Source organism: Lepus europaeus, chromosome 7 (genome assembly GCF_033115175.1).
Source record: "Lepus europaeus isolate LE1 chromosome 7, mLepTim1.pri, whole genome shotgun sequence".
NCBI lineage: Eukaryota > Metazoa > Chordata > Mammalia > Lagomorpha > Leporidae > Lepus > Lepus europaeus.
In genome coordinates this window covers 46315163-46340857 of record NC_084833.1, presented here as the reverse complement: position 1 = coordinate 46340857, position 25695 = coordinate 46315163, and the positions used below count along the sequence as shown (strand labels likewise).

The 25695-nt window shown below is 49.0% G+C and overlaps 1 protein-coding gene across 2 annotated transcripts; it reads right to left on the bottom strand.

Annotated features, from left to right (window-relative positions):
• Positions 1 to 6798: 6798 nt before the first annotated feature.
• Positions 6799 to 23200, bottom strand: E2F8 (E2F transcription factor 8). Of its 2 annotated transcripts, none has more exons than XM_062196391.1 (13): positions 22967 to 23200; positions 21684 to 21809; positions 19704 to 19985; positions 19169 to 19325; positions 16970 to 17284; positions 16599 to 16760; positions 14961 to 15098; positions 13043 to 13246; positions 12680 to 12767; positions 11908 to 12436; positions 8442 to 8574; positions 7931 to 8325; positions 6799 to 7559 (listed from the first exon to the last, which is right to left on the bottom strand). In XM_062196391.1, the coding sequence occupies exons 2-13, from the start codon at positions 21696 to 21698 to the stop codon at positions 7377 to 7379; spliced, it is 2601 nt and encodes an 866-aa protein (XP_062052375.1). In that variant the 5' UTR covers positions 21699 to 21809; positions 22967 to 23200; the 3' UTR covers positions 6799 to 7376. The 2 variants fall into 2 exon arrangements, with proteins under 2 accessions (XP_062052375.1, XP_062052374.1); XM_062196390.1 differs by lacking the exon at positions 22967 to 23200 and adding an exon at positions 22110 to 22491.
• Positions 23201 to 25695: the final 2495 nt, after the last annotated feature.

Sequence of the window (25695 nt, the reverse complement as noted above, 5' to 3'; positions counted from 1 at the left end):
GGCATGTTCCATTCTCTGGGCCCTGGGAATTGGATGGCCCCTAGCTATCTCTGGAATGTTTGTCCCTATTTCCTCTCAAAAGTGCCACATGCTGTTATATAGTCAGGGTTTAATCAGAGAAGTAGAGGTGTCATGAATGATGGAGTAAGGGATTTCTTGTGGAAATCAGACCTTCAGAAATGAAGGTTTGAAAGGATGGGTTGGTGGACGGGAGGTATCACAAACCAGTCGATCGGAGATGCCCAGTGTGTCCAGCAGCAAAGAGAGCCTGCATATCGCCTCTGTGGGTCCACGTGGAAATTTTGGTGATAGGCCTGAGCCACTGCTCATCATCAGGACCTACCAACAGGAAGAGGAGTAGACAGGAAGTGGAGGAGAGCGAATGCAAGGCAGAACCCATTACTGCTCAAATTGTGATGGCTTCCAGAGAGTGATGGGGGCTGTTTCGTTTCTCCCCCACATAACGTCTTGTGCAAACTGTTCCTTTGACCAACTTAAAATCACAAGCATAACACGAAGAGTGTGTGTGTGTATGTGTGTGTGTGTGTTTAATGTTTTGGCCTTTGCAACCTGATGCACAAAAAAAAAAAAAAAAAAAATCACCATAAATGCTGAGCTCAGGATGGATGGTACTGCAGCGATCTCATTTGTCACAAGTGATTTTGAATGAGCCTGTTTCACTAAAATCTGAATATGGTGCCAGCTCTTGGCTGACTGAACTCTGGAGTGCAGTGTGGGGAACCAGCATGAGTGTTGTCACCAAGCACAAATGCATGTATGTGCTGATCCTGCACACGTACTGTGTGGTTGGGGCTCGTTCCTTAAGCTTTTCAGAGTTAGAGTCCTCAAAAGGGGGCTGACAGTAACTGCCTCACCGCGCTGTTTTGAACTATGTATAGTAGTAGATGCTCAGTGAAAAGTATTCCTTTTGTCTCCCAAGTCCCGTTCTTTCCCCTAGGACATCTAGGACGTGTTCTGCTCCTCAGAATACCTCTTTATAGAAATGCCCTTTTTGCTTAAGTGCTTGATTTGGGCAATGACGATGGCTCTATGGTTTGTATTTAGCATTCCTGGAATTTCAGCATGGTCCCAGATGCCCAGTGCCAGCACGTTTTGGTTTGTGCGGACGGTGAGAAAGACCATTTATTGGGAAAGGAAACATTTGGCATGAGAGGAGAGGAATGCATCTTCCTTAAGCACTTCGATGGAAACCTATCGGCTTGGAAGTGTTTATGAAAGTTAGTCTGGGGACATGAGTTCTCCCAGAATCTTTTGGTTTTCCTGGGTCAGGAAAGAGAGACTTATCATGAGAGTTAGGGGATCAACTCAAGAAGAAGTGTTATCGAAGTTGGAGATGAAGAATCATAAATATAAAATTTGAAAGTGTTACATTGCATTAATTCTTAGGAGAGTCTAGCCTTACCCCTATAAGAGCCCCTGGAGTCACTACTGTGTCACAGGTGGCTTAAATCATGCTTATCAAATTTGAATTTAACAAACAATAGTGCTCATGAAGAAACATGATGAAAAGGTCAGATTATATTCAAAATGCTGTTGAGAAGCCAGGGAGCTACGTTATCATTCTAAATAATTATTTTAATCCATTGTACCTGAAATAAAAATGTTTTCATTCAGGGTAAATTTCTAGAATATTCAAACACACAGAAGATATTTTATTAAAGTAGGATCATAAGCATTTTTTGCAAAATGCAATGCTAAGCATATGGCAAAACTGAAATAGGTACTTTAAAAGTAGAATTCAATATATACAGGCTTTCCAAAAGTGCAGTTGATTGCTTGACTGTTAAAGAAAACAGATAAAATATCCCCACATATTTTCTCTCAAAAATGCTGACAAGGGCAGCGCCATGACTTGGCAGGTAAAGCTGCTACTTGTGGTACCAGCATCCCATATGGGCACCAGTTGGAGTCCCGGCTGCTCCATTTCCCATCCAGCTTCCTGTTAATGGCCTGGGCAAAGCAACAGAAGATGGCCCAAGTTCTTGGGCCCTACCACTTACATGGGAGACCTGGAAGAAGCTCTGGGCTCCTGGCTTCATCCTGGCTCAACCCTGGTCATTGTGGCCATTTGAGGAGTGAACCAGTGGATGGAAGATCTCTGTCTCTGTCTCTCCTTCTCCTTCTGTCTCTAACTCTGCCTTACAAATAAATAAATAAATCTTTAAAAAAAAAAGTGTTAACAATCATGACAATTCCTCATTTAACTGCTGATCCAACTGAACAAGTCACTGACCTGAGTTCACATAGCTGGGATGCTGAGATGTAAAACCTCTTCTATAAAAGCTGATTAAGAGCTTGATAGTTTTTCCTCAGTCTAGAATAATGACACTTTTCCTTTGAGCTTATCTCTTATTTTAGGACCCCAAGATTGGAAAGCTACCAGTTGGTAATAAATACTGTAACGGATCTGCAGTCAATCCACATTATTATATAATTAATAGGATTGCCCAGTCAGCTTATCTGCTTTAAGTTCTGAAAATCTCTTTATCCTTTATCTACAGGAGCACAAATCACTTGGAAAGGACAGGGATGAGAAAGTTTGTTTTAAAAATATATTTTTTTGCATCAAATTCTAGTGGTCTGGTCTCTTGGGTTTCTTCTAACTCTGTATTTCAATGATTTCCCCTTCAGATGTTTGCAGTGGCTGTGCAGTCCCCAGAGCACAGGTGAGTTATCTGCATTTTCTGGTGAGATGAGTGTTTCTGTCAGCCTTTGGTTGAATTCTGCCAAGACCAGGAAACAGGGGACGCACTGGTCTGAGAACTGGGAGGACTCAGCTCTGGGTTTCTCTCTAGGATCTGGTAAGATCCCCTTAGTTACCAGCCACAGAAATGACTGGCAACATGAACTAAAAGAAAATCTGTTGGGAGGATAGCAAACGTCCACAGATTCGGAAGCGACTGAACCTCAAGTTTGAACAGGGGCGGGTGCCATGGCCTTCCCAGAGGCCGGCGGGCAGGAACAGAACGGTGAGAACCCCGGTGCCAGGATGAAATGGAACTTCAGATCCCTCGGAGGTTGGCGAAGGTCAGATGTCGAGCCCACTCTTGCTCTTGCTGAACGTGGGCCAAGCCCACAGCTACAGTTCTCTCTGTTCCATCCGATGTGGGAAATGTAGTATCTTAAGAGGAAGTAAGAAGGCGGTTTTGGAAAAGGAACTGCACACTGGCCAGATAAATCTGTCCACTATTGTGCTACTTGCATCTTTAAGGTTGCTCCTGGCTTTAAAAATAGAGAGAGCTTTTCCATAAGAGCCTCTGTGTCACCACATCCCAGGGATGTTTCCTTCTATGGATGGCTATAAAACTAATGCACAGCAACTGAGCAAACTGGAAAAAGACATTTGGGTACACCAGTGGGCTATGAGGCTGCACTAGTTGTCTATTGACTGTAAGCTTGACTTCGTAAAACAATGCACTTTCTGTGGCCCAGCTGTCTGGGCATGGGCATAATTGGATCCCGTGCTTAGGATCTCATAAGGCTACGGTCAAGGTGGCGGCTGGGGCTGCAGTGTCTGAGGTGTGAGTAGGAAAGGCTCTGCTCCAAGCTCAGTCAGGTTGTTGGCAGAATTCAGTTCATTTCAGTCCCTTCCTGGTTGTTGGCTGCAGGCTGCCTTCAGCTCTGGGAGGCTTCCTACAGTCCCTTGCTGAGTTGGGTCCCCTGACATGACTGCTTTGATTCCTCTGAGCCGGCAAGGGTGAGACTCAAGCAGAGTGGGCACCACAATCTTGTGTAACCATGTAACCACACTGTCACTTTTATTGTGTCCCACTGAATAGAGCAAGTCACAGCTCTCACCCCACTCAAGGGCCTCCACACCAGGAGGTAGTGATCATCGGACAATTTGGCAGAATTGGATGGGGCAATCTCCAGAGCGGCCTCAAAACAATTTTTTTTTTAAATTTCCTTTAATATTCTTGCTTTTGTCTATTGCATTGTCTTTAGATTTCTTTAGACACTTTATTTTTAAAGTATTTATTTATTTATTTGAAAGGTAGAGTTACAGACAGAGGGAGAGACAGAGAGAAAGGTCTTCCATCCACTGGTTCACTCCCCAAATGGTCACAAAGGCCAGGGCTGGGCTGGGCTGAAACCAGGAACCAGGAGCTTCTTTCAGGTCTCCCATGTGGGTGCAGGGGCCCAAGCACTTGGGCCATATTCTACTGCTTTCCCAGGACATAGCAGAGAGCTGGATTGGAAGTGGAGCAGCCGGGACTAGAACCAGTGCCCATATGGGATTGCAGCGTTGCAGGTGGAGGCTTAGCCCACTGCACCAACAGCGCCAGCCACTGCCTCAAAATCTGATGCATTTCATCTCTTTCTGTGAGTCCCCTAGGAGGTATATATGCATGTGGACAATGGATGAGGGTATAGAATAAAATCTTGGCCTCCGACCTCTAGCTCAGCCACAGGCAGGTGGGATATAGGAGCCCAGCGTCCCGAGTTCGGGTTTGCTTTCTGTGTTGGTGCCTCTCTTAGGGCTCTGGGTGTGTGGCTGAAGCAGCACCATCGAGTATGTCTGTATTTGGCAACTTACTTTCTCCTCATTGCATGAAATGCTTTATTCATGTATAAACGCTGTCTTTCCTCACTCTATTGTAAGCACCTTAAGGGCAGGGGCCTTTTCTTATATCAGAGGCAAATCACAGGCCCACCAAAATAGGATGAAAATCAAGGCAGAGATTCTTTGGAGGAAACTGCTCACATTGGCTCTCCGTGGGGTGGAGGGAGGTCCACTGGCTCAGTGTGAAAACCTGCCCTCAGCCGCGTTTGGTTGTGCAGACAAAACACATATTTGGAAGGGGCGACCCTGTCAATGTTCAGCTTATCCTGGGAAAACGTGCTTGGTCCTACTAGAGCTGCTAGGCGTGCATCTGGAGGCACATGGATCATGGATGGATGTCCTACAGGCATACTATGCAGCTGTAAAAAAGAGTGAAATTCTTTATTTGCAGAACCATGGATGGAACTGGAGAGCATTATGCTAAGTGGAATAAATCAGGTACAGAAGGATAAATATCAAATGCTCTCACTCTCATGCGGAAGCTGAAACTGTAGATTTCATGGAAACAGAGGGTAGGGCAGTGGCCACTAGTGGCCAGAAAAGGAAGTGGGCCTGGGGAGAGGGAGGTCAGATGATGAGTACAAAAATAGTTTGATAGTAGGAATGTTACAGTGTGGCTTTATAAAGAGCTAGAAGGGGGAGGGTTTGAGGTTTCTCAGACATGGTTAAGGAGACAGAAATGCTGTTGAATTCATGCACAAAATTATCACACTGCCTCCCACAAATATGTATAATTTCTATTTCAATTGAGAAGGAGGCCAGAAGACATGGGTTGAATCCTTTACATGCAGTAGCTCTGATTGACTGTGGACTTAATGCTTTAACCTGTGCGAGCCTCAGTGACTTGGTCTTAGCCCGTGGAGGTAATGCATTTACAATGTCTGGCATGGTACCCGACAGTTAACAGAGAGAAAATAGATTAGGACCATGACCAGGAAAAGCACTTGTCTATTCTCAAGGGGCAGTTCATCCCATAGTTGGGGGTGGGGCTGAAAGGACATGGACACTCAGGACTTTGCATTTCATTCATTCTTCTTGGAGCTCATGGGAGTGCAGTACGGTAGTTCCCTGAGTGTAAAGAAAATCAGATTCCTGGGACCGGCATTGTGGTGTAGCAGGTAGAGCTGCTGCCTGCAGTGCCGCCATCCCATCTGAATGCTGGTTTGAGTCCCTGCTGCTCCACTTCCAATCCGGCTCCCTACTAATGCTCCTGGGAACACAGCAGATGATCCAAGTGCTTAGGCCCCTGCATCCACGTGGGACACCAGGAAGAAGCTATTGGCTCCTGGCTTCAGACTGGCCCAACTCTGGCTCTTTGGGGAGTAAACCGGTGGAGAGAAGATCTCTCCCATCTCTCCCTCTCTCTACAGCTGCATTTCAAATAAATCAAATAAATCTTAAAACAAACAAACAAAAAACCCCTGACTCCTCACTGCTGTTTTCCCATCCCTGGAGGGACCATCCAGAGTGTGCCTAAGAGGGCTGGCTGCAGACTCTCCTCAGTGGCGCCCAGCAGCCTGGCAGGGAGGTGGCCACGCCCGGCCAGGACAGGGAACACCCCAGCTCCTGCCTTTCATTCTAATCTCCCAGGACATGGTAGAACGCATACGGAAGTTAGCTGGGTGTCTTGGACAAGCAAGGCATCTCTTACTTCTAAAAAAAAAATTGTGCTGGGGCTGACGCTGTGGTGCAGAGGTTTAAAGCCGCCACCTGCAGTGCTGGCATCCCCTATGGATGCCAGTTTGTGTCCTGGCTGCTCCTCTTCTGATCATCTGAAGATGGCCCAAGTCCTTGGGCCTCTGCACCTGCAATGGGAGACCTCGAAGTAGCTCCTGGTCCTGGCTTGGATTGGCGCAGCTCCGGCTGTTGTGGCCATTTGGGGAGTGAACCAGCGGATGGAAGACCTCTCTCTCTGTCTCTCCTCTCTGTGTAACTCTGACTTTGAAATAAACAAATAAATCTTAAAAACAAAAAACAAAAAACCATGCAATGTGGAGGGCCAGAAGGACTAGAAAAATTGTGCAGATTTTGCATAGCTAAGGAAGCCCAGGACGTGTTTCTCCTCCCCAGAACGGCCTAATGAGATGAGATACATTCTAGTTTTCTCCCCACAGGGCCCTAACTGGCCAATGAAAATGTGAAGTACATTTTAGAAAAGTTTTAATTTGAACAATTTATGATTAAAAAATACATTTTATAAATAATTTTTCCATAGACTTGATTGAGGATTGTTGCGAATTTTACAAAAAGACATACTGCCACAACAAATTAAAAGAAATTACAAAAAAATATAACTACAGCTGTCCTGTTTAAAAATACAACATTATACATCACACAGAGTTTTCTTTGTGCAAAACATTTAAGAGAAGGCTGTGTTAGGCATATCAAACACATTTACTCAAAGGGAAGTAAACTTTAATACAGTAACTTTGCATAATAGTATAGGCACAGCTCAAAAAAAAAAAAAATCTTTTCTCCCTAAAAGTTAATATACCTTAGTTTAACATTTTATTTTGTAGGACTGAAGACTGAACTTAGCTTTATACAAATATATATATATATATATGTGTGTGTGTTTGTGTGTATTTAATATACATATATATACATATACTATATGCATATAGATGTATATAATTGTAAATAGGTAGGAAAACAGGTATCTGCTTTGACACTGAGAAAACCCTCAATGTATCTACAGTATTCTCAGAGTACATGCTCTCCCAATCAGTCTGTGTACATCTTCTCTATTAAATAACTCTTCAGAAAATTAACCTAAGCCAACATCTGTCAATTAGTGGACATCCTCTGTGGAAACTTCCAGTTTTCGCTGTGGGATAAAAAGAGTTCCTAAGGAAGTTTTATTAGCACCATCCAAATCCACGCAGGAGGAGCCAGTCAGCTTGGTTGGTCCACCCGGGGTACGGAAGAAATTTTCGGTCACTAAGTGTGACCCTTTGGGTGTCACAGGAACAGGCTGATTGGAAAAAGAGGAATGGGAAAAAGAAGTCAAACCCACACAGAAACAAATGTCCGAGCAGACTTGCCAGATGGCACAGGATGTATGTATTACCATGTTGGGAAACTGGCAAATCCTGAGATCAGACGGAGAGTCCTACATTCTCAAGTATTTTTGTGAAGGGGTTACAAAAATCTCATGATAACCCAATATTGTAGACACACTGGGTATCCTTCCTGGGCTCTCGAAGGAAGATAAGCCTTTGATCCCCTCACCCTCCCATCTTCTCCCTCCCCAAAGCAGGAAAACACAAGTTGAGTTTTCCCATGATGAAGATACTGAAATGCACTAACTCAAGGAAAAATTAAATTCGATGGAAATACTCTCACCTGTTGTGTCCCCACCACAGCAACTGATTGTCCATTCGGGTGGTTCTGGCCTGGGGCTGGGGAGTCGTAACTGCTGGCCCTTCCTGGCTGAGCACCTGCATTTTCTGGTATGACACTAACAGCCTCTATTCTTGGAGACACAGGCATGGTTCCAGGCCCAGGGCTCGCAGACACCTGCACACTGGGGGAGATGAGTCCCAGGTGCTGCAGGGTGAAGTTTACAATGGCTGAGCTGGGGTTCTGGACAGGAAGGGGGTGGCTCGAAGCGAGAGCCGGGCTGGTCCCGACAGGTACGGCTGCCACGGATGTTGGTGAGACCATTAGCTTCAAAGGTGTTACATGAAAAGAGGGAAAATTAACAGCAGTGAGTTCAGATGATGTCATCGGAATAGCACCTGGAAAGAAAAGGGGGGAGATATCTTAAAAGCCCAGGCATATTTGCGAGACAGCGGCAAGGCTTACGTGAACTTGAGAGGAGCCCATATTTGAATAGTGTTTTGCATATACTCACCTGCGATGGGGGAGCTGTAGATCCTATGGTTTGGGGAAAGTGTACCTGAGTTTTCTTTACTAGACAAAATGGATTCTGCCCCCAGGGATGAGCACTGGGTGAGAGGGATTAGGTATCCTGATGGGAACAAGGTCTAGAAAACAAGGAGGAAGGGTTTATTTTACACACAAATACGACAGGAAGAAAAACGGCCATGTGCCTCTTCCAGGACTAATATTCCATGACTGGTGTCTTATCAGACCGAAACTTCCAACGGTACGGGCTACTGGCAGGCCAGCCATCCAGCCCCTAGAGGACAATCTTCTGCCACCCATTCCATTGCTTGCCCTGAATACTACACATGGCCCGCTTGTTGAATGCCACCTGTGGTCTCAGCAAATGCTCCAAAGCTGGCACTGAGCCTGCTTAGGGTTAGGATTCACCCAGCACAACACCATACCGACACCCTGACTGCTGCTGTCAGACTTGTTGTCAATGGTGATGTGGCGCTAATTCTTAGAAGCAAGTCTCCTGCAGTTGAACACCGGATATGGCACTGCTGTGTTACTGGCTGACTGTTCTTGAGTTACATAGCATGATTTTACCCAAGGTAATATTCTGAGGGATCATAGTCCCAGGTAACACAAACAGGCAATTACTTGATCCATGATCACATGGTTTGGGAAATGCTGAATTCAACAGAGGCAAGTGGTGCCTTTGTGAGAGACTTCAGTGACAAGAATTGTAAATATCCAAGTGAGGCAAACAGGGTGCGGCGCTTCTCGGACTATCTGACAACTCCGTTTTTGTGGCCCGTTAAGGAGGATTAGTGTTCAAAGAAAACATTTCAAGACAATGTTGATTTAGAGAAGGCAGAGGCTAAACAATGGTCCATGAGCCAACTCCAACCTTGTGCCTGGTTTTGGAAATAAGGTGTTGCTGGAACATGGTCACGGCCATTCCTTTATGTATTAGACAGCTGCCTTCCTGCTACAGTGGCAGCGTGGAACAGGTGCAGCAGAGAACACACAGCCCACAAAGCCAAAAATATTTGTTGTCTAGCCTTTTACACAGTTTGCTGACCTCTGTTCTGGACATGTGCAGTTCTCTCCCGGTACTTTTTCTAACACTCTTTGCTGTAATGATACCGAGTAGTCTTATGCTATGCAAACGAAGTTCACCACAGTTCAAGAATCATAGAGGAAAAAGAGAAGTGATGAATCCACATTAGAGATGCACGTGTTGTTGGGCAGGAGCTCTAGGCAATGACATTACATTCCACGCAGACAAGGCCAGAGTGCCGGGTAGCCTGTACCTCCCACCACGCCTGTGACATCACTGTCCTTTATCAGACAGGAAGCTGCTGCACGCGTGGCTGAGCTGCCTGAAAAGTCTGCTTTAGCCTTACCACGAGCAGGGCTGGCAGAAGCTAAAAGCAGCTCTTATAAACCAGTGGCCTGCCTTTTATCTTCCTTCCCGTCTTTCTTTTTTATTGTCAAAACAACAGTCCCCACTTTGATCTAGCTGTTAGTAGGTCTTTTCTTGGGGAACCAGCGAATTCAGAACCCACAAGGCTAAAACTGTACCGCAAGCTCTTAATTTTGTTCTGTAGGTGCTCAGTACTGGTGGCGCTTTGATAGTGGCAGGGACGGAGAATCTCTAAGGGGTAGTTTTAGGTGATTTCCAGATAGCTGCTCTCTCCTGTCTTTAGACACCCTCCTGGGGAACCCATTATCCTGACTGCTGGTTTACCTCTTTTGAGACTTCAGCAAAGCCCACAGTACTCTAATAACAACGATTTCCCAATTTGCAATAAACTCCATTCATTACAAAGTCAAATTCTCGTTTAAAAAAATCTGAACTCTTAAATTAGCAAAAGGAGTGAATTTACCATACTTCCCCTAGAATGTCATCTCTTCTAGCCTAGGACAGCCTCCTTGCTGCTCCCCCTAGCATGTTGTTGTGTTTTGTTTCCACTACAGCTCTTATTACCCGCTCCCTGACAGTCTGTGTTCCCCTGCAGCCTGTCTTCCTCCTACCTCGGGACAGACTGTCAGTAAACATTTGTGGAATGTATTAACGTAGGAGTCTCTCGTTTTCTTTGTTTTGCTCAGTCCGTGCTAAAAGGAAATGGTCAAAATGCAGTCGTAGAGATGAAGGAAAGAAGCAGAGGGACTTGGAAAATCTATCCACGGAAAAAAACTTAATCCTGAATAACTAAGTGAGCAACAGGGGACCAGTACTCAACCATACCCACTGGCCCAAGGAGATTATAGACCTCCCAGAAAATGGGATCAGGCCAAAGCCTTGTGGGTTCCCCCTAGCATGTACATTAAATGCAAAGTGACACTGTGTAAGATAATAGATGGTTACCATGAGACCATCCTCAGGGAAGATTTGAGACACTCTAAGGCTCCTTTAATAACAACAGTACAGATGATCATACCCTTCAGCTCACAGGGTGTCTTAAAAGGATCACAAACTCCTTTCTGTAGCACATCCTGTAGCAGATTCACTTAACCCTGCAAAAACGGCAACCCAGCCATGGGGCAAGTAGGCAAAAGCAACTGCCGCCAAAGGCACTGAGTATTGGGTTAGCTGTGATCAGAGCAGAGTTTTCTACCCAGTAGTTCACCAGGAAATTCTAGTGCAATGTATTCTTTATAGATGAAGGAGAACAAGATGTGAAGAAGTAAAGTAGCAGTGGGGGCAAAAAGAGAGATTAACTTCTGCTTCCATGTTTAGTGATATTTATCGGATGATAAGGTCTTTCATATATAATGGTCCTAAGAGAAGAAAATGAGATGATGTCTCTTAAAGAACATGATGCCTACGAGGTCTGGTTTGTGGGTATGCATCAAATAAACAGTAATTCTTTCCGACTGATCTCCCTCTACAAACAAACAAAAAAATGATCCAGAGAGGCAACCTCTTTAGAAACCAGCACATCCAATGTATCTACAGTTTGCCAGCAGCACTTCCATTCTGCTACTTACACAAAGTAGAAATTGTTTCTAAATTCTAGGTTGAAATTAAAGATAGGGAAACCATGCACCTTCTACGCAACAGAGGCCAGTTCGGTGACATCAAGCGAGCCATGAGGGGACGACTCAGAGAGCGGGAGCTACAGGAGCCCACGCCTGCATCCATTCATTCGGGGTTCCATCTGCTTGGAAATTATCTAGGACTTGCGTGACAGGTGTTCCTATCCCAGTGTGTGAGGGAGAACCAGCCTTCAGGACTGCCACTCACAGAGCTTTGGAAAACAGCTACTGATCCCCTCCTCCCACGGAAAAACGGCCCTGCCGTCATCCCAGCCAGGGGATTAGCTGTCTGGGGCCTCGTTTGGATTCTAGGATACTAAGGAATATTTCCTTGGTCTTCTGAGAACCTGCTGTTTGCTCTGGTCAATCTCACAAGCCACCAACATCTCCTCTAGTCAGCAAGGGAATTCCTGAAGCTTCGCACAATGGAAGGCTGTACTTACTGCGGAGACATTTTCAAGTCCTTTCAGGTCCTCTTTAAATTTCTTTTTGGCACCACTGTCCTCGGGCATGCCCGCCCTCTTGGGGCCTCTTTCTCCAGCCAGCTCCCTGTTTCGGTTCTTTGCCCCTTGCCTCTCTGGGGCTGGCAGCAGGCTTCCCGGCGTGGAGGAGGCACTGGCCTTGGGGGCGTCGCCGGCTGCCTTCTCGGTGGTGGCATCTGCGGAGTCTTTTGATCCAGTAGCTTTAGAATGGGTGGGGCAGAGTGTTGGGCTCAGGCCTTGGGGTGGCGTCACGGCCTGGGCTTGGGCAGGCTGCAAGTAGATGGCATAGGATGGGCCCGCAGGGGCCTGAGGTAGGATGACGGGCAAGGCTGAGGACAGCGGGCTGGGGATCAGGGGCACCACCCCCAGGGGCTGGATCAGGGATGGTGCCGTCAGCTCCAGCTCAGCATTCGCAGGGGGGTCCGGAGGAGCCACTGGTTTGCAGTGCCCTGACCTTGCCAGTTGGGCTTTCACTTTCTTTCTGGGTTCGCTAGAAGAGAAGATTTAAAACATGACACAGTGGAAATTTTCTCTGGGATGTCTACCTCTTTAAGTCTCAGATTGAAGCCACGCTGTTCAGAAACTGGCAGATAGTTTCTGTTATGATTGAATAGGAGATACAGAAAAGATTATCCCTCCGGTTTCCAAGGCGAGCCTAGTCTCTCATCAAGTCATCCTAAGAGCCCAACGCCAAAGCGATTCCCCCGCTTGCTCCAGCGCACCGCCAGCCTACCTTGAATGCTCTTCCAGCTGCATTTTGCAAATAGCCGCGAGCTGAGCCATCTTGTTTGGGAAGGGCGCGGAGTTCTGAGAGCTCTCAGCTGATGACACAGAAAGGGGAGGGGCAGTTGGTCAACGCTGGAGAGTGAAGTGTGCGTGTGGCCGGGACCTCCCTGAAGGCACAGGTACAGAAAACACGCACCTCCCAGGAAGCCACACAGCCCCGCCCGTTTGCTTTCTATTCTGTAGTCCAGACCGAAGTCAGGCCGCAAAGGGCTCTGGGAGTCTGGACATGAAAGCAGTTGTCTAACAAGTGTCGCCAGGGACGCGGAAGCTGACAGCCACGAGATGAGCCCCGAGGGGACTGATGACGCACCTTTGTTGGTCTTCACAGGGCTACTGGGAGCAGAATTTATCTTCCTCCGGTCACTTTCTATACTCTTCACCAGCTTGATGAGAGACGGGTGGCGGGTGAAGCTGGCCTTCCCACGTGCGGAGAAGAGGTTTTTGGCACAGCTCTCTTTGGCAGACCGCCTCACCTCCCAGTCTGAGGGGGTGAAAGGAACGAGGGGGCTGGGGTCTGAAACAGAGAAAGGTCCATGACACGGGGGGTTCAGCAGCCTCCTGAGATCTGAAGTGGACATGCGGTTCTAAAACAGTTTGAGAGACAGAGTGGTGACAGTGACAGAGCACCGACTATGTGGCAGGCACCGCTGTAAGAGCTTAACATCCATAACCTTACTGAGCCATTAAATGAATTCTACTTCACACGTTAGCACGTCTGGAACTGCGCTGCACAGCCATCCCTTGGTGTCCGTACGGGACTGCTTCCAGGACCCCTGTGGGCACCAAAATCCGAGGGTGCTCAGGTCCCTTCGGTAAAATAGCAAAGTATGTCATATCAAGTATGCACATCCTCCCATACACTTGAAGTCATGCCTGGTTTACTTATAATAACTAATGCAATGTAAATGTTATGCAAATGCAACACAAATGCTAAACCGCTTTGTTTAGGGAATAACAACAAGGAAAAAAACAGCTGTATGTGTTCAGTAGAGACACCAATTTTTAAAAACAGATTTTCTTGGCACTGTGGCTCAGTGGATTAAAGCTGCAGCCGGCATCCCATATGGGCACCGGTTCGAGTCCCGGCTGCTCCACTTCTGATCCAGCTCTCTGCTATGGCCTGGGAAAGCAGTGGAAGATGGCCCAAGTCCTTGGGCCCCTGCACCTTCATGAGAGATACAGAAGAAGCTGACTCCTGGCTTCAGCTTGGTCTTTGTGGCCATTTGGGGAGTGAACCAGTAGATGGAAGCTTTCTGTCTCTCCCTCTCTCTATAAACCCTACCTTTCAAATAAAATAAATAAACCTTAAACAAACCAAAAAAAAAAAACACCCATATTTTCTACCCTTGGATATATTTGAATCCATGGACACAGAGGGCTGATTAAATCTTTGGCCGTGCCATGCTGTTTTACAGTGTATTTTTGCAGAGTTTTCCTTTCTGGGTGATAGAGAAGCTGTGCATCTCACCATCAGTGGAGCCTGGGATCTGATGAGATATGGAGGTCCTCCCCACAGCCGTAGGAGGTGGGGACTTTTCAGGGAAAGCACCACGGTGTCCGAGAGGACAGCTGTGACCCTGACACCAACCAAGCCACTCAGGGTCTCCCAGCCAGTACATACGGGCCTGATCAGTAGGGCCCAGAGCCTCCACTCCAAACTTCGGCACCATTGGCTCTCTCTCTCTGACACTGTATCCAAAGCCACAGTCACCCTGCACAGGTGCCCCTGTCCTCCCCATTTCACATGTGAAGAAATCCAACTTTAGAGAAGTAGCCCGGGCCGCACAGCCGGTAGGCGGCAGAGCTGGGCCTGGCCCCACGTTCTTGCCATTCACCACTGATTCTGGGCAGGGGTCCTTGGTGGGATGCAAAATGCCAGGATCGCAGAGTCGAGAGGAGGACGAGAAATCCCTGCGTCCATACCAGCATGGACTCCTCGGAGTGATCACCCAGCACCATGAGAATAACAGCAACAATAACTGACAGTTTCAGGTCCTTCCCTGTCCAGACTGTACCTCCTGCACACAGCCTGGGGAGTGCTTACGGCCCGGGGTTGCTGACGGAGTCCGCAGCTCACTCTCTACGCTGGCTCTCATGTTTGTCTTTTCAGCCATGTTTGTACGTAGCTTCCGCGTGGGGGTGCGGCTAGGAAGGGGGAGGGAGAATATCTCCTGATGGACCTCAGTTCAAAATAGTGAAGCAAAGAAGGAAAGGAAGGAAACACATACCATTGGCATTTGGACTGATTTCCGGGCCTGTCCATTTAAATGCTGGTTTTCGGCCTCTTTCCTCTGTAACGTGAACTTTCTTGATAAGATCCAGGCTACTCAGAACATTCGCTATATCATATAACCTCCTAATTTTTGCTGGAAAAATAAAAGCATATTTGATTTGACTTGATTCAACGGAATCATCAAAGATCAAAGGATTTTGCTCCATAAGGACTTCATGTATATTCTAACAGCTATCTTAACCATCAGTGTTGGAGAAAGGGAACTCCTTTTAAGTTATGCAACTGATACTTCTTTAATTACAGTAACAAGAAAGGCTTTAAATATTTAGAAGACTCACGAAATGACAAGAAAACATACTGAAAAAGGAAAAATGCCTTGATGAGATGATGCTATGGGGACCCACGTGACAGATTTTGATAAAAGGCCCCTTTCCTGGCTATCTTTTAATGACAACCTGCACACACACAGCAATAAAGTATCAGTGACAACCGCCTGGCTTGTTTGCTCCCTACACTGCACAACAAGATTTAGTTAACACCGTAAGCGTGGAAAACCCCGTAGCTCACAAAATGGGCAAGTTTTTCTACTGGCCTTTTAGGACATGCTGATTCTACAACTCTCCTGTGCCCTGTTACACAGGTCTGTGTTTACTTCCATGTCAACAACACACAATTACAACCTGAGTCCCTCTCCCAGGAGCCAGGCTGGGCGGTTCTAAAATCCTGGGGGGATTCCGCAAATGACCCATGTGTGATTCATTCCTGGCATAGTTTCCGGGGCTGTGACTACCCAGTGATACAGGGAGAGCTGGGTAGGGTGACACAGAGGAAAGCAGGCAGCCGGGCCGTGGGATCAGAGCTTGTTTCCTGGAATTGCGGATCTCCCAGGCCAACTGAACACACTGCTGCCTCGGCTCTCTGCGGAACTCCCTCTTCAGGGACACACTGGCAACCTGGGGATGTCCGATATACCTCCATGGGGCTTCCCAGGACGGGAAGATGTCTGTGTGAGAGTGCCCCAGGCATTGCCCACGGCCTCTCTGGCTGCTCGGGGTGCCCGTTCCTCACCCGCCAGGCTCACCCGCAGCAGAGACCTCTCCCCACCAGCGGGACACCCCTTCCCACACCTTCTCTCCACTCCTTCTCCTCATGGCGAGCCCACCAACATCTGGCACAGCCGTGAGGGTGGAACCCTGGCTTAGGAACTCAGCCTGCAGAGAGCCCGGCCAGAACCGTCCCGTCCCTTCAAAGTGGCACAAGAACTGTGCCGCAGGTCACTTCAGGGGACAACTGTCTGAGTCACGCATCGTCTCCTGTGTCAGCGTCAGGGGAGCGAGCAGAGACCTGGGGTCCTGCCCCACCTCCCAGCTTACTTCTCAGCATTTAGAGATCGGACACTAGATTCTAAAATGGGGACCACGCTGTGGCATAGATCAAAGGGTCAGACAAATGAGATCAGTTGGACCTGTCTTCGAATCCTGATGTTTATGAGAGCAGGACCACCATGGCTTCACACAGAAGACAATAAAGCAAAACCAGGGAAGATGTGCCTGTGAGCGCAGTACGCTCGGAAATCAGCCTCCACCGAGATCTTACTAATAGGGCTCCGACTTGCGGCCGTCGCGACACTTACTTTTGAACTTGCTTTTATCCAGGTCTTCCACGTGGTCCTCCCCAATTAAAATCTTGGCAGCAATTTCCAGGCTCACTATCTGGGGCGTTGACACTAAAAACAGCATCACAAATTTCTGGCTCATCACTCGTAAAGACTTGTCTTTGCGGCTGTTGACAGAGGCTTTGGAGAAGGATGAGGATTAGAGAATTAAAATTCATGAAGGGCCAAGTGACTTCTAAAGTAACAAGGCTAAAAATATCACCACCTGATCACACGGCTGCCAACTGCAGCGCTTCACCATAAAGGCCTCAGTAGCTTGAGCGCAGTGTTCTCCAAGGGACTTTGCTTTAGACCTTATGAGAAGGGCTTTCCCTATCACCATCGCTCACCTGCCCGAAATTCCACTCCAGGGAGTTCAACAAAACACATGTCCGGGTGTCCGTTTTGGCCCGTGTTTGATTTGATGATGTGATCCTCGATACTGTAACTCTTAATGAAGTCAAACTCTTGTTCGTATTCTTTCTTTTTGATCATCATAATCTGCTCGGCGTACTTATTCTCCTCTCCGACGGTCTTCAGAGTCCCGAGCGTCTTGTTGAGGTTGTGTCTCCCGTGCCAAGTGTACCTGTTTTTGGCAAGACGGCTCACCATGTGTAAACTCTCTAGGACGTTCACAATATCGTAAATTCGTCGTCGCTCAACATCTACAAAGAATGTGCAATTGAATTCAGATTCAGTTTCTGGAGTGGATGCGCTTTTAGCAAGTCCAGTTATATGACCCTGAACCCACTGACTAATCAACTATGGAAGAAAAATTTCTCCAATCCAAACACATTACAAAAATCTGATTTTGAAAGGCAGAGTCACAGAAAGAGAGGGGGAGGTAGGAGAGAGATCTTCCTTCCATCCACTGACTCATTTCCTAGAGGGCCTCAATGGCTAGGGCTGGGCCAGGCCAAAGCCAGGAGCTTGGAACTCCATCGGGGTCTCTCACGTGGGTGCAGGGACCCAAGCCCTTGGGCCTTCTTCTGCTGTTTTCCAGCCCATTAGCAGGGAGCTGGATTGTAAGCAGAGCAGCTAGAATGTGAACCACTGCCCATACGGGATGCTAGCATTGCAGGCCGTGATTAAACTATTGAGTCGTAACACCAGCCCCTAAAATTATCTTAACCTAAAACTGAAGAGATAAGCTGGGCGGCTAATACATTTTGATATACAGCTGTCACCTATGAAGAAAAGTTTTACCCTTCTAAGAATTTGCCTTCTAAGAATTTCTAAGACTGTGTAATCTAAACTCACCTACTCTTCGCATGGACTTAAGACTCTACAGCACCAGGTAGGATGTACCCTATCATGCAGCTGGTATCTCTTGGTCACCTAATATGTCCAGGCAGTGTTGTAGATTAGGATACATCGGGAACAAAACTCTTATGGCACTCCCCTTCCAGTGACAGACACTGAGCAAAGGGACTGATAAGCACGTGATGAGCATTCTATTAGAACGCGGTGTGCACTGTGGAAAAAAGAAAAAGTGGAATGGGGTAGGAGGATCAGGAGTGCCGGGCAATTTTTAATTCGGTGGTCAGGTGGGGCCTCAGTGTGCTGTGTCTGAGCAGGGATGTGAAGGAAGCAGAGCAGAGAGCTCTGAGGCCCTCCGGGGGAAGCAGCAGCCCAGGATGGAGGCCCGCAGGCCAGTGCTGCTCTGGATACATCCTTCCTAAAATCCGGGAGGCTGAATTCATCAAACAGCTAACTTTAATCGACAATGAAAGGAAATGTCTCCGGCAAAGAATTCTGACACTGCGGAGTATTGAAAGCCAATTTAAATAGACTCATGGAGGTTACAGAATTACTAATATATTAACAGTAGCCTAAAAGTAAGTCAAATTAGATACACAGACATGAACATATAGGAGGGTTTTATGAAACTACATGGATTTTGCACGTCTCTGAAATATTAGTACTTTGTACATATCACGTGATTTTTATAGGCAGGGGTGTGTGTGTGTGTGTGTTACAGAGATTATACGAGGAATGGGTTAGGAAGTATGGAATTTGGGTAGTAAAAACTTGATTTTGCTATTTTCTGGCTCTGTTCCCTAGGGTGACCAACTACCTAGCTGGTCCAAGCCTCTGTTTCTTCCTTTTGAGAGTGCAGATAAGAATACCCACCTCACAAGTTCAGGGTGAATGTTTCCTAAAGCTGTTTGGTACATATTAGGCTCTCAATACGTGTTGCCTCACTATTTCGTATTACTAATTTGTAACTTTGGAGAGCAGGTTCATCCCCTGCCTTTGGCTCTGCAGCTTGCTTGTGAAACAAGCTGTAAAACAATGTTGCCTTCCTTTAAGCTTTAGAAACCGTCTATAGTCAGAAGCAACCCCCACCCCCCACCCCCAATCCCGGGCTTTTCTGGCTTCTAAGATCCACATTAGAAACACTGGCCTTTATTTTCAAATGAAGGGGGCTTCAGAGATTGTGCCACCCCCCCACCCCACTTACTTGTATCACTTACAACCCCCAGCTGGAGGAGCCCGGGCGGAAGGAGTTAAGTCCACCCATTCCAGTGCCCTCTCTGCATACTTACTGAGTTCTTCCGCTACTTCATCCAGACAGATGTCATTATTCACAGCAGGGTTGGGATAGTTCGGGTAGCGCGCTAGGAACTTATGACACAAAAGTCCTAAACTTTTCTCTTTTCGACTCGGTTGGGATTTCTCATATTCATCTCCGGATAAGTGTTCCTGCGAAAGACAAGGTAAACAATGTCTTGTTCAGCCACAAAACATGACAGATTTATGTGGGGCGTCTGTACTCGGTGACTAACACGGCTCACATGCACGCTGGCCTTCAACAGCTGCACCGTTTAGGTGGGGGGGAGGGGGCAGGTAGGGGAAGCCAGAGACAGGGACGTTTGAGATGAGAAATAACTGGATGGTTCCGAATTCTCCCTGCTCCTGCTGTATTTGGTGCGGTCTGAGCCCTTCTGCGCCCTGAAGGAGGGATACTATCAGCTTGGGGTGGTGATGCCTTCAATTGCTGGTATCCATAGAAGCCTCAGCCTTCCCGTCCAGCCCCACACCCCTGTCTCCCATCCTTCCCCCAGTCCTGGGAAAACCTACGTGTAAACAGTCTTTGACCTCAGGTAATCCACTTCGGTTGTCAAATAACCCCCTTTTCTGATCTCTGCTGCGGATCTCAGGGCTCACGGCACTGATAAGCATCTTCAGGTTGGCCGTCGGTGTCCAGGGCTCCCCTTGGGACACTTCCTTGGGTTTGGTGGGTGTGGTTAAAGAGCCCGCGAAGTCGGGCTGGAGCTCAGCCAGCACTATATTTGCCGCAGTGGATTCTTTCAGAGGCGTTTTCATCAATCCCCTTTTATGTGGCTCAAAAAAGAGATTTTCCTGGTGTTTTTTTAAAAAAACAAAGCAAATAATTAAATCAGTTGTGAAACAGGGTTTAGTAGACTGCTCTTGACTCTGGAAATTCTTACAACAAATAGACTATGGAGAAGGAAAAAAATGTACAGATGATGAAGTTAATGAGCGTATTCCAAAACCACTTGACACTGCTCATTCACATCGTCGGAGCTGCCGTTTTTAATTGTGCCAGACCTAAATGGACCTAAATATTTCCATCTTATGTTGCCAGAATTTCTTTTAAGAACTTGAATTAAAAATGATAATTTGTGACTTTTTGAAATAAGCTGAGATTTAGAGAAGGTACAGTGCTCTCATGAAGCCTTCGTACATCTTCCCCTAAGTGGCCTGATGTAAGTGATCCTGAACTCCTAGAAGGGACTTCTGCTCACCACACTATAATAAGCAGTGGCCTCCAGGGCAGAAACCATTATCCAGCTTGCCTGGTGGGTGTATGCAGTGGGTGCTCAATAAAACACCACTCACGTGGGAGAGTCAGGGGGTCAAGGAGATAAAGGCGAGGGTGAGCATATGATCAGGCGTACCAGGAAGATCCAGAGTGCCTGGAAACAGGATCTCTCACTAGAAGAGTCGGATCCTTGAATACCCAACCCCTCACTGTACGCATGGAGAAAGTGGGGCACAGAAAAGTAACACTGGCTGCCCAGGGTCTCAGTGCTGGCTCCTGGTAGCCCGGGGAGTGCCCCTGAGGCAGAAGAGGATGAAGAACCAGCAGTTCATGAGTAAGGCTACTGGAGACCAGGGCACTCACAGCTCCTCCCACCTAGGTCTGCTCTAAAGAAAATGCTGGCAGCGGCATGAGTGAAGGACCGGAGTCCTGCTGATGCCTCAGAAACAGGGACGTGGATTGCTGGGACCGTTTTCCAGGTCTGCGACACCACTGGTATTGTTAACGAATCCTATGTTCCTGTTGTGTGGCGGAGGACACCCAGGCTGAGTGATGTCACACAGGACTGGGACCTGGGTCTTTGTTCTTCAGGTAGGGAATCCAGACTGGTGGAACCAAGGGGGAGGGAGTGGGGATCCTTGCCAGCAGGTGTTCTGACCCCCAGTGGGTTTTGTTCTATAGGCTGCTGTCCTGTGCCTCAGACTGTCAGGACAAATAGTACTTCTCATGTTTGGCTAACATCTAACATTTTCAGGGAATCTGCACCTAATTTCACTTAAAAAAAAAAAATCAGACGTTGGACACCAGCCCAAGACACCCTCACTGAATTCTATAATTTTGCAAAACCTTTATGTCATGAACAGTGTTTTGAGGCCCCAACAGTTAAACAAGCTGACAATTTGGGAGAAAACTATCTTTAAAAGAAATCCAATCTCACATCATGGCCAATGCCCTTTCCGACTTCCAACTGTTCAAGAACTCTTAGAAACATCGCGATGTAACTACGAAATTTTTATTATTTTTAAAATTACCTCCTATTTCTGTTCATGCCTCTGTGATGTCCCGCACAAAATCACTAAAAACTAGAAAGATAATTTTAACTCCGAGCTAACCTACTCCCCTTCCAACATGAACTTTCTTTCCTTCTGGGCTTTTCCAGAGGCTAGCCAGAAAGAGATGTGACACGAATAAAATACTGGATAACGAAAAACTGCAGTTAAACGGACCGCATCACATTTAACACTGGAGCAATGACGACTGAAGACAAAAAGTACCTTTTCGTTCTCCATGCTGTAAATTTCTCATGCATTTAGAGTTTCTTTGAAAACGAAAAATCTGGAGATCCTCCTGAAATTCCCTTTTCAAGTAGGCCAGTCGATTCTATCAAAAATTGTAATATCCTTAAAGGACAAGAAGGGATAGGAAAAGTGAGAGGAAAATAAGAAGCAGGAGACTTGCTTGGAACATTCCTCCGAGGGCCCAGGAGACCGCGGGGACCCAGCCTAACGAAACATGACGAACGAGATGCGCATTTCATTCCCCCGAAGAAGCCCCGAGCAGCGGAGAACTCCGACAAAAAACGAGCAAATTCGTGCGGCACGCCGATGGGCTGTCACGAGGCGTGCAGCCGCCCGCGCGACCTGCAGAGGGGGCCGCAGCTCCTCGGGGACCCCACCGACGCGACGGCAGCAGGCACCCACCTGTTCAGGGATCTGGGCTGGGCCCAGGTAGCTGCACACAAGGCTGCATCTGGCTGCCTGGCTGGATCTCTCCCGTGAGACGCACGTGCACAGGCTCAGCAGTGAAGGCTTGCAGCAAGTTGCTAGATGCAAAGCTCCCAAATTCAGTCCCTAAGCTCTAAGCGCGCTGCTGGCCATTTAAACAGTGCCTCATGATTAAGACTTTTAAAAATATATGTATATATATATATATATATATATATATATAAAGACCTCCTTAAGGATGCGAAGCGATAAGGCACTCGCTTTTCGGGTGGCCGGCGAACGCTACGATCTGGACTCCACCATCACACACTGCCTGCTTCCCGCCAGGCACCCAGGTGCAGCGGCCGTGCGGCCACCTTCTGCGCGCCCCGCGCTCTAGCCCTCCTCCCGGCCACTCGCCCCTCCCCCCAGGCCCGTCGGCCCGCCGCCCGCCCGACAGTTCCCGGACAGCATCCTCGCGGTTTCCAGGGCAACGGGTCCCGACCAATCAGAGAGCCCGTCGCGGCCCCGCGATTGGTTGGCGGCACCAGGGGTGGGGCCGGACCTTCCGCCTTCGATTTAAAAATTTGGCGCGGAAAGCCGGACCGTGGCCGGCGCCGCCCCTTAGCTGCGCGGGGCTTGAGCGCGGGCAAACCCGCGCCCGGAACCACGGCATCCCCGCCCCTCCCCCTCGCTCGCCCCCGCCCCTCTGCGCGGGAGCCCGGCTCCTCCCTCCACGGCCCCCGGCGGGGCGGGAGGCGGGAAACGGCCGCCGCCGCCGCCGCCGCCGCCCGCCCGAGCCCGCTCCCGGTGCGCGGCCGGCGGGGCGACGCGCCCCTCTGCGTCCCGCTGACCTGTCAGTCCGCCTCACGGTCGGAGCCGGCGGGGGCCGAGCGGGGGGATCCTCCGCACCCCTTCCCCGCCCGAGTCCGGGAGCCCGCGTGTGGGGCGATCGGTCCGTCTTTCCGCCGTGCCGAGGTGGGTGCCGGGGGGGAGGCGCCGGGGCCGGGGTCTGGCTGGCCGACGGGCGGGCGGAGGGAGCGTGGCCGTCCTGGAGCAGTCAAGCCCCCGATTTGAAATTAACCCGCTCCCGGCGCGAGCCGATCCCGCGGGCGGGGAAGGCCGCTCCCCTCCCCCACGCCCGCTCTTCCCGGCCCCGGCCCCGGCGCGCCAATCCGAGCCTCCCGGCCCCGGCTACGGACGAATCAGGGGCGGGCGCCGCCCTCTGGGCCCGCCTCCGCGGCAGAGTTGGGGGAAAGTTCTGCAACTTTTTTCCTTTTTTTTTTTTTTTTTTCGTTTTTGCATACGCCCCTTCCCCTGGCTCGAAGTTGGGGAATGATATCTGGCCCGCCCAGGGCTCGCGGGCTGGGACGCGGGCTCCCGGCGACTGCCGGCTTGGGGCCATCTCGCTGCCTGCCCGGTCCCAGATCCGCTCACCTGCCCTGGGGACCCCCCAGCAGGATTCCTCCCGTTCCGTCCTTGGCGAGCGTTTTTGTGCTGCCCAGCGGCTGTCCCCACCCGGCTTCCCGCAATGGGTGTGAGGCGGGAGAAGCTTGGCCACTGGTGACCAAGCGCGACGGGCGCGGGGCTGGAGCGCAGCCGTGAGAGCCCAGGTGTGGGAGGAGGAGGAGGAGTGGAGCTGAAAACCCGCCGAGCCTCGCCTGGCCCTTTCTCCTGGACTCCCACCTGCTCCTGCCTTCCTCGCCCCTATTGTCTTCCCTCGCCTTTCCCTCTTCTTTTCCCGGCCTCCGTGGCGTGGGCAGCTTCGGGCTGGGCTGCTGCCCAGTTGCGGAGTAACCGCTCCGGTGAGGGGACACATTTGCAGACGGGGAAACCGAGGCCCAGACCCGGCAGCCCTGCCTGGCCGCTACTGGGATGGTTTGCCCCCGCCTCCCCAGGCTCCGCTATTTTCCGTTTTACAATGTTTCCCCTTTCCTGAGGGCCGGTGCTGGGCTCGCTGGTTCGCTTGCTTGGACGCCCTTAATAGGGCGTCCACCTATAACGCTTTGGTGTGGGTTCTTCCTCCTTTTTATCTTGGCTCTCGAAGCTCCAGCACGGCCCGGGCCATGCACTCCCTGTCCGGTTGCTGGCTTGGCAGCACAGGACAGTCCTATGGTTCCAGGACGTCGTCTGGGCTGGGATGCTTGTAATCCCGAGGCCAGAGTCAGCAACCCTATAGGCACCAAACCCAACGCCGGGGACCTCAAGGGCGAGCAGCCGAACGGGTCTGAGCATGCGCTGGGACAGTGCCTACACCTGTCAGCGCTGTCCCATCCCTGTCCTCCCCGCATGGCTAGCTGAGTCGCAGGCAAGTGTTCAGGCCTTGGGCAGGTGGTGTTTCTGCTGTAGCCATCAGCACTCATAGGCATGCTCTGACTCAGCCCCGTCCACTCCAGCCCAAACTTTCACATCCCGGGGAGTCCAGCGGACCACGACTCCTGTAAAAGATTTAATTCTTTAAAATGAATTTGAAAGGCAGAGTGACAGAGAGGAGAGACAGAGATCTTCTCTAATTAGTTTACTCCCTCACATGGCCACTGGGTTAGGCTGAAGCTAGGACCCCTCAACTCCATCCTGGTCTCCCACGTGGGTAGCAGGGGCTCAAGCACTTGGGCCATCTTCCACTGCTTTCCCAGGTGTAGTAGCAGGGAGCTGGATCGGAAATGGAGCAGCTCAGGGTACTCCCTTAGGGGATGCCAACCCACAGGAGGGGCTGTGCCACAACACTGCCCCCTCCCCCATAAGTTCCCTCTGAAGGGACTCTGGAGAAGCAGCCAATCTGTATGTTCAGAGGAAGCAACTAACGCATTTCAGACCATTCATGCCACAGGTGTCTAAGTGATGCAGGGAGCAGCCACCGCTGGGGACACTTCAAAGATGGCCTCTCGTTTCCTACTCAACACAGTTGTTAGAACAAGGGTTAGGACTTAGAAAGAGCACAGCATTGCCAAGTAACAAACGCGACCTTTTATGGCAAGGGACAAGGCTAAGTCTGTTGCCATCCTCTGGGCTTTCCACTGTGCTGGGTACCAGACCTCGCTTGCTTCGCTGGATAGGGTGTTCCACTTTACAGAATAGAAGACTGAGGCACACACAGGTATACATGATGGCTCAGTTAGCTTAGAGACAAATCTACAATCCACTTCTACCTGCTTCCAGCTCACGTATACCATTCCCATGAAAATTCCCATGAAGGCATAACTGTCAGTGCTTAAATCCTTTAACCATTACACCAACATAAAAAAAAAAAATAGGAAAAGTGGGATATGTAATTCTAGCTTAGTGACAATTGCCATGTCTTTTTGAAGACTGAAATGATCATCAAACTCACTGAATGTGATAAAGAGGATTCTATTGAGAGGAAAATGATATGGTTCTGAAGTCTTAGCCGCCCTCATGCAAAGGTAACAAAAAGAGAAATCAAGCTGAAACATTTCTCAAAACTGTGTGATGTATCAGTTTGAAATGCCCAATGCAAGTGTAGAGGAAAGAGATCTGTTGGAAACTTACAGGTCTCGTGCACACCCAAGAAGGAAGGGAGAAGGGAGAGCCCATTTCCCCATCCAGTGTGTTGGCCAGTTAC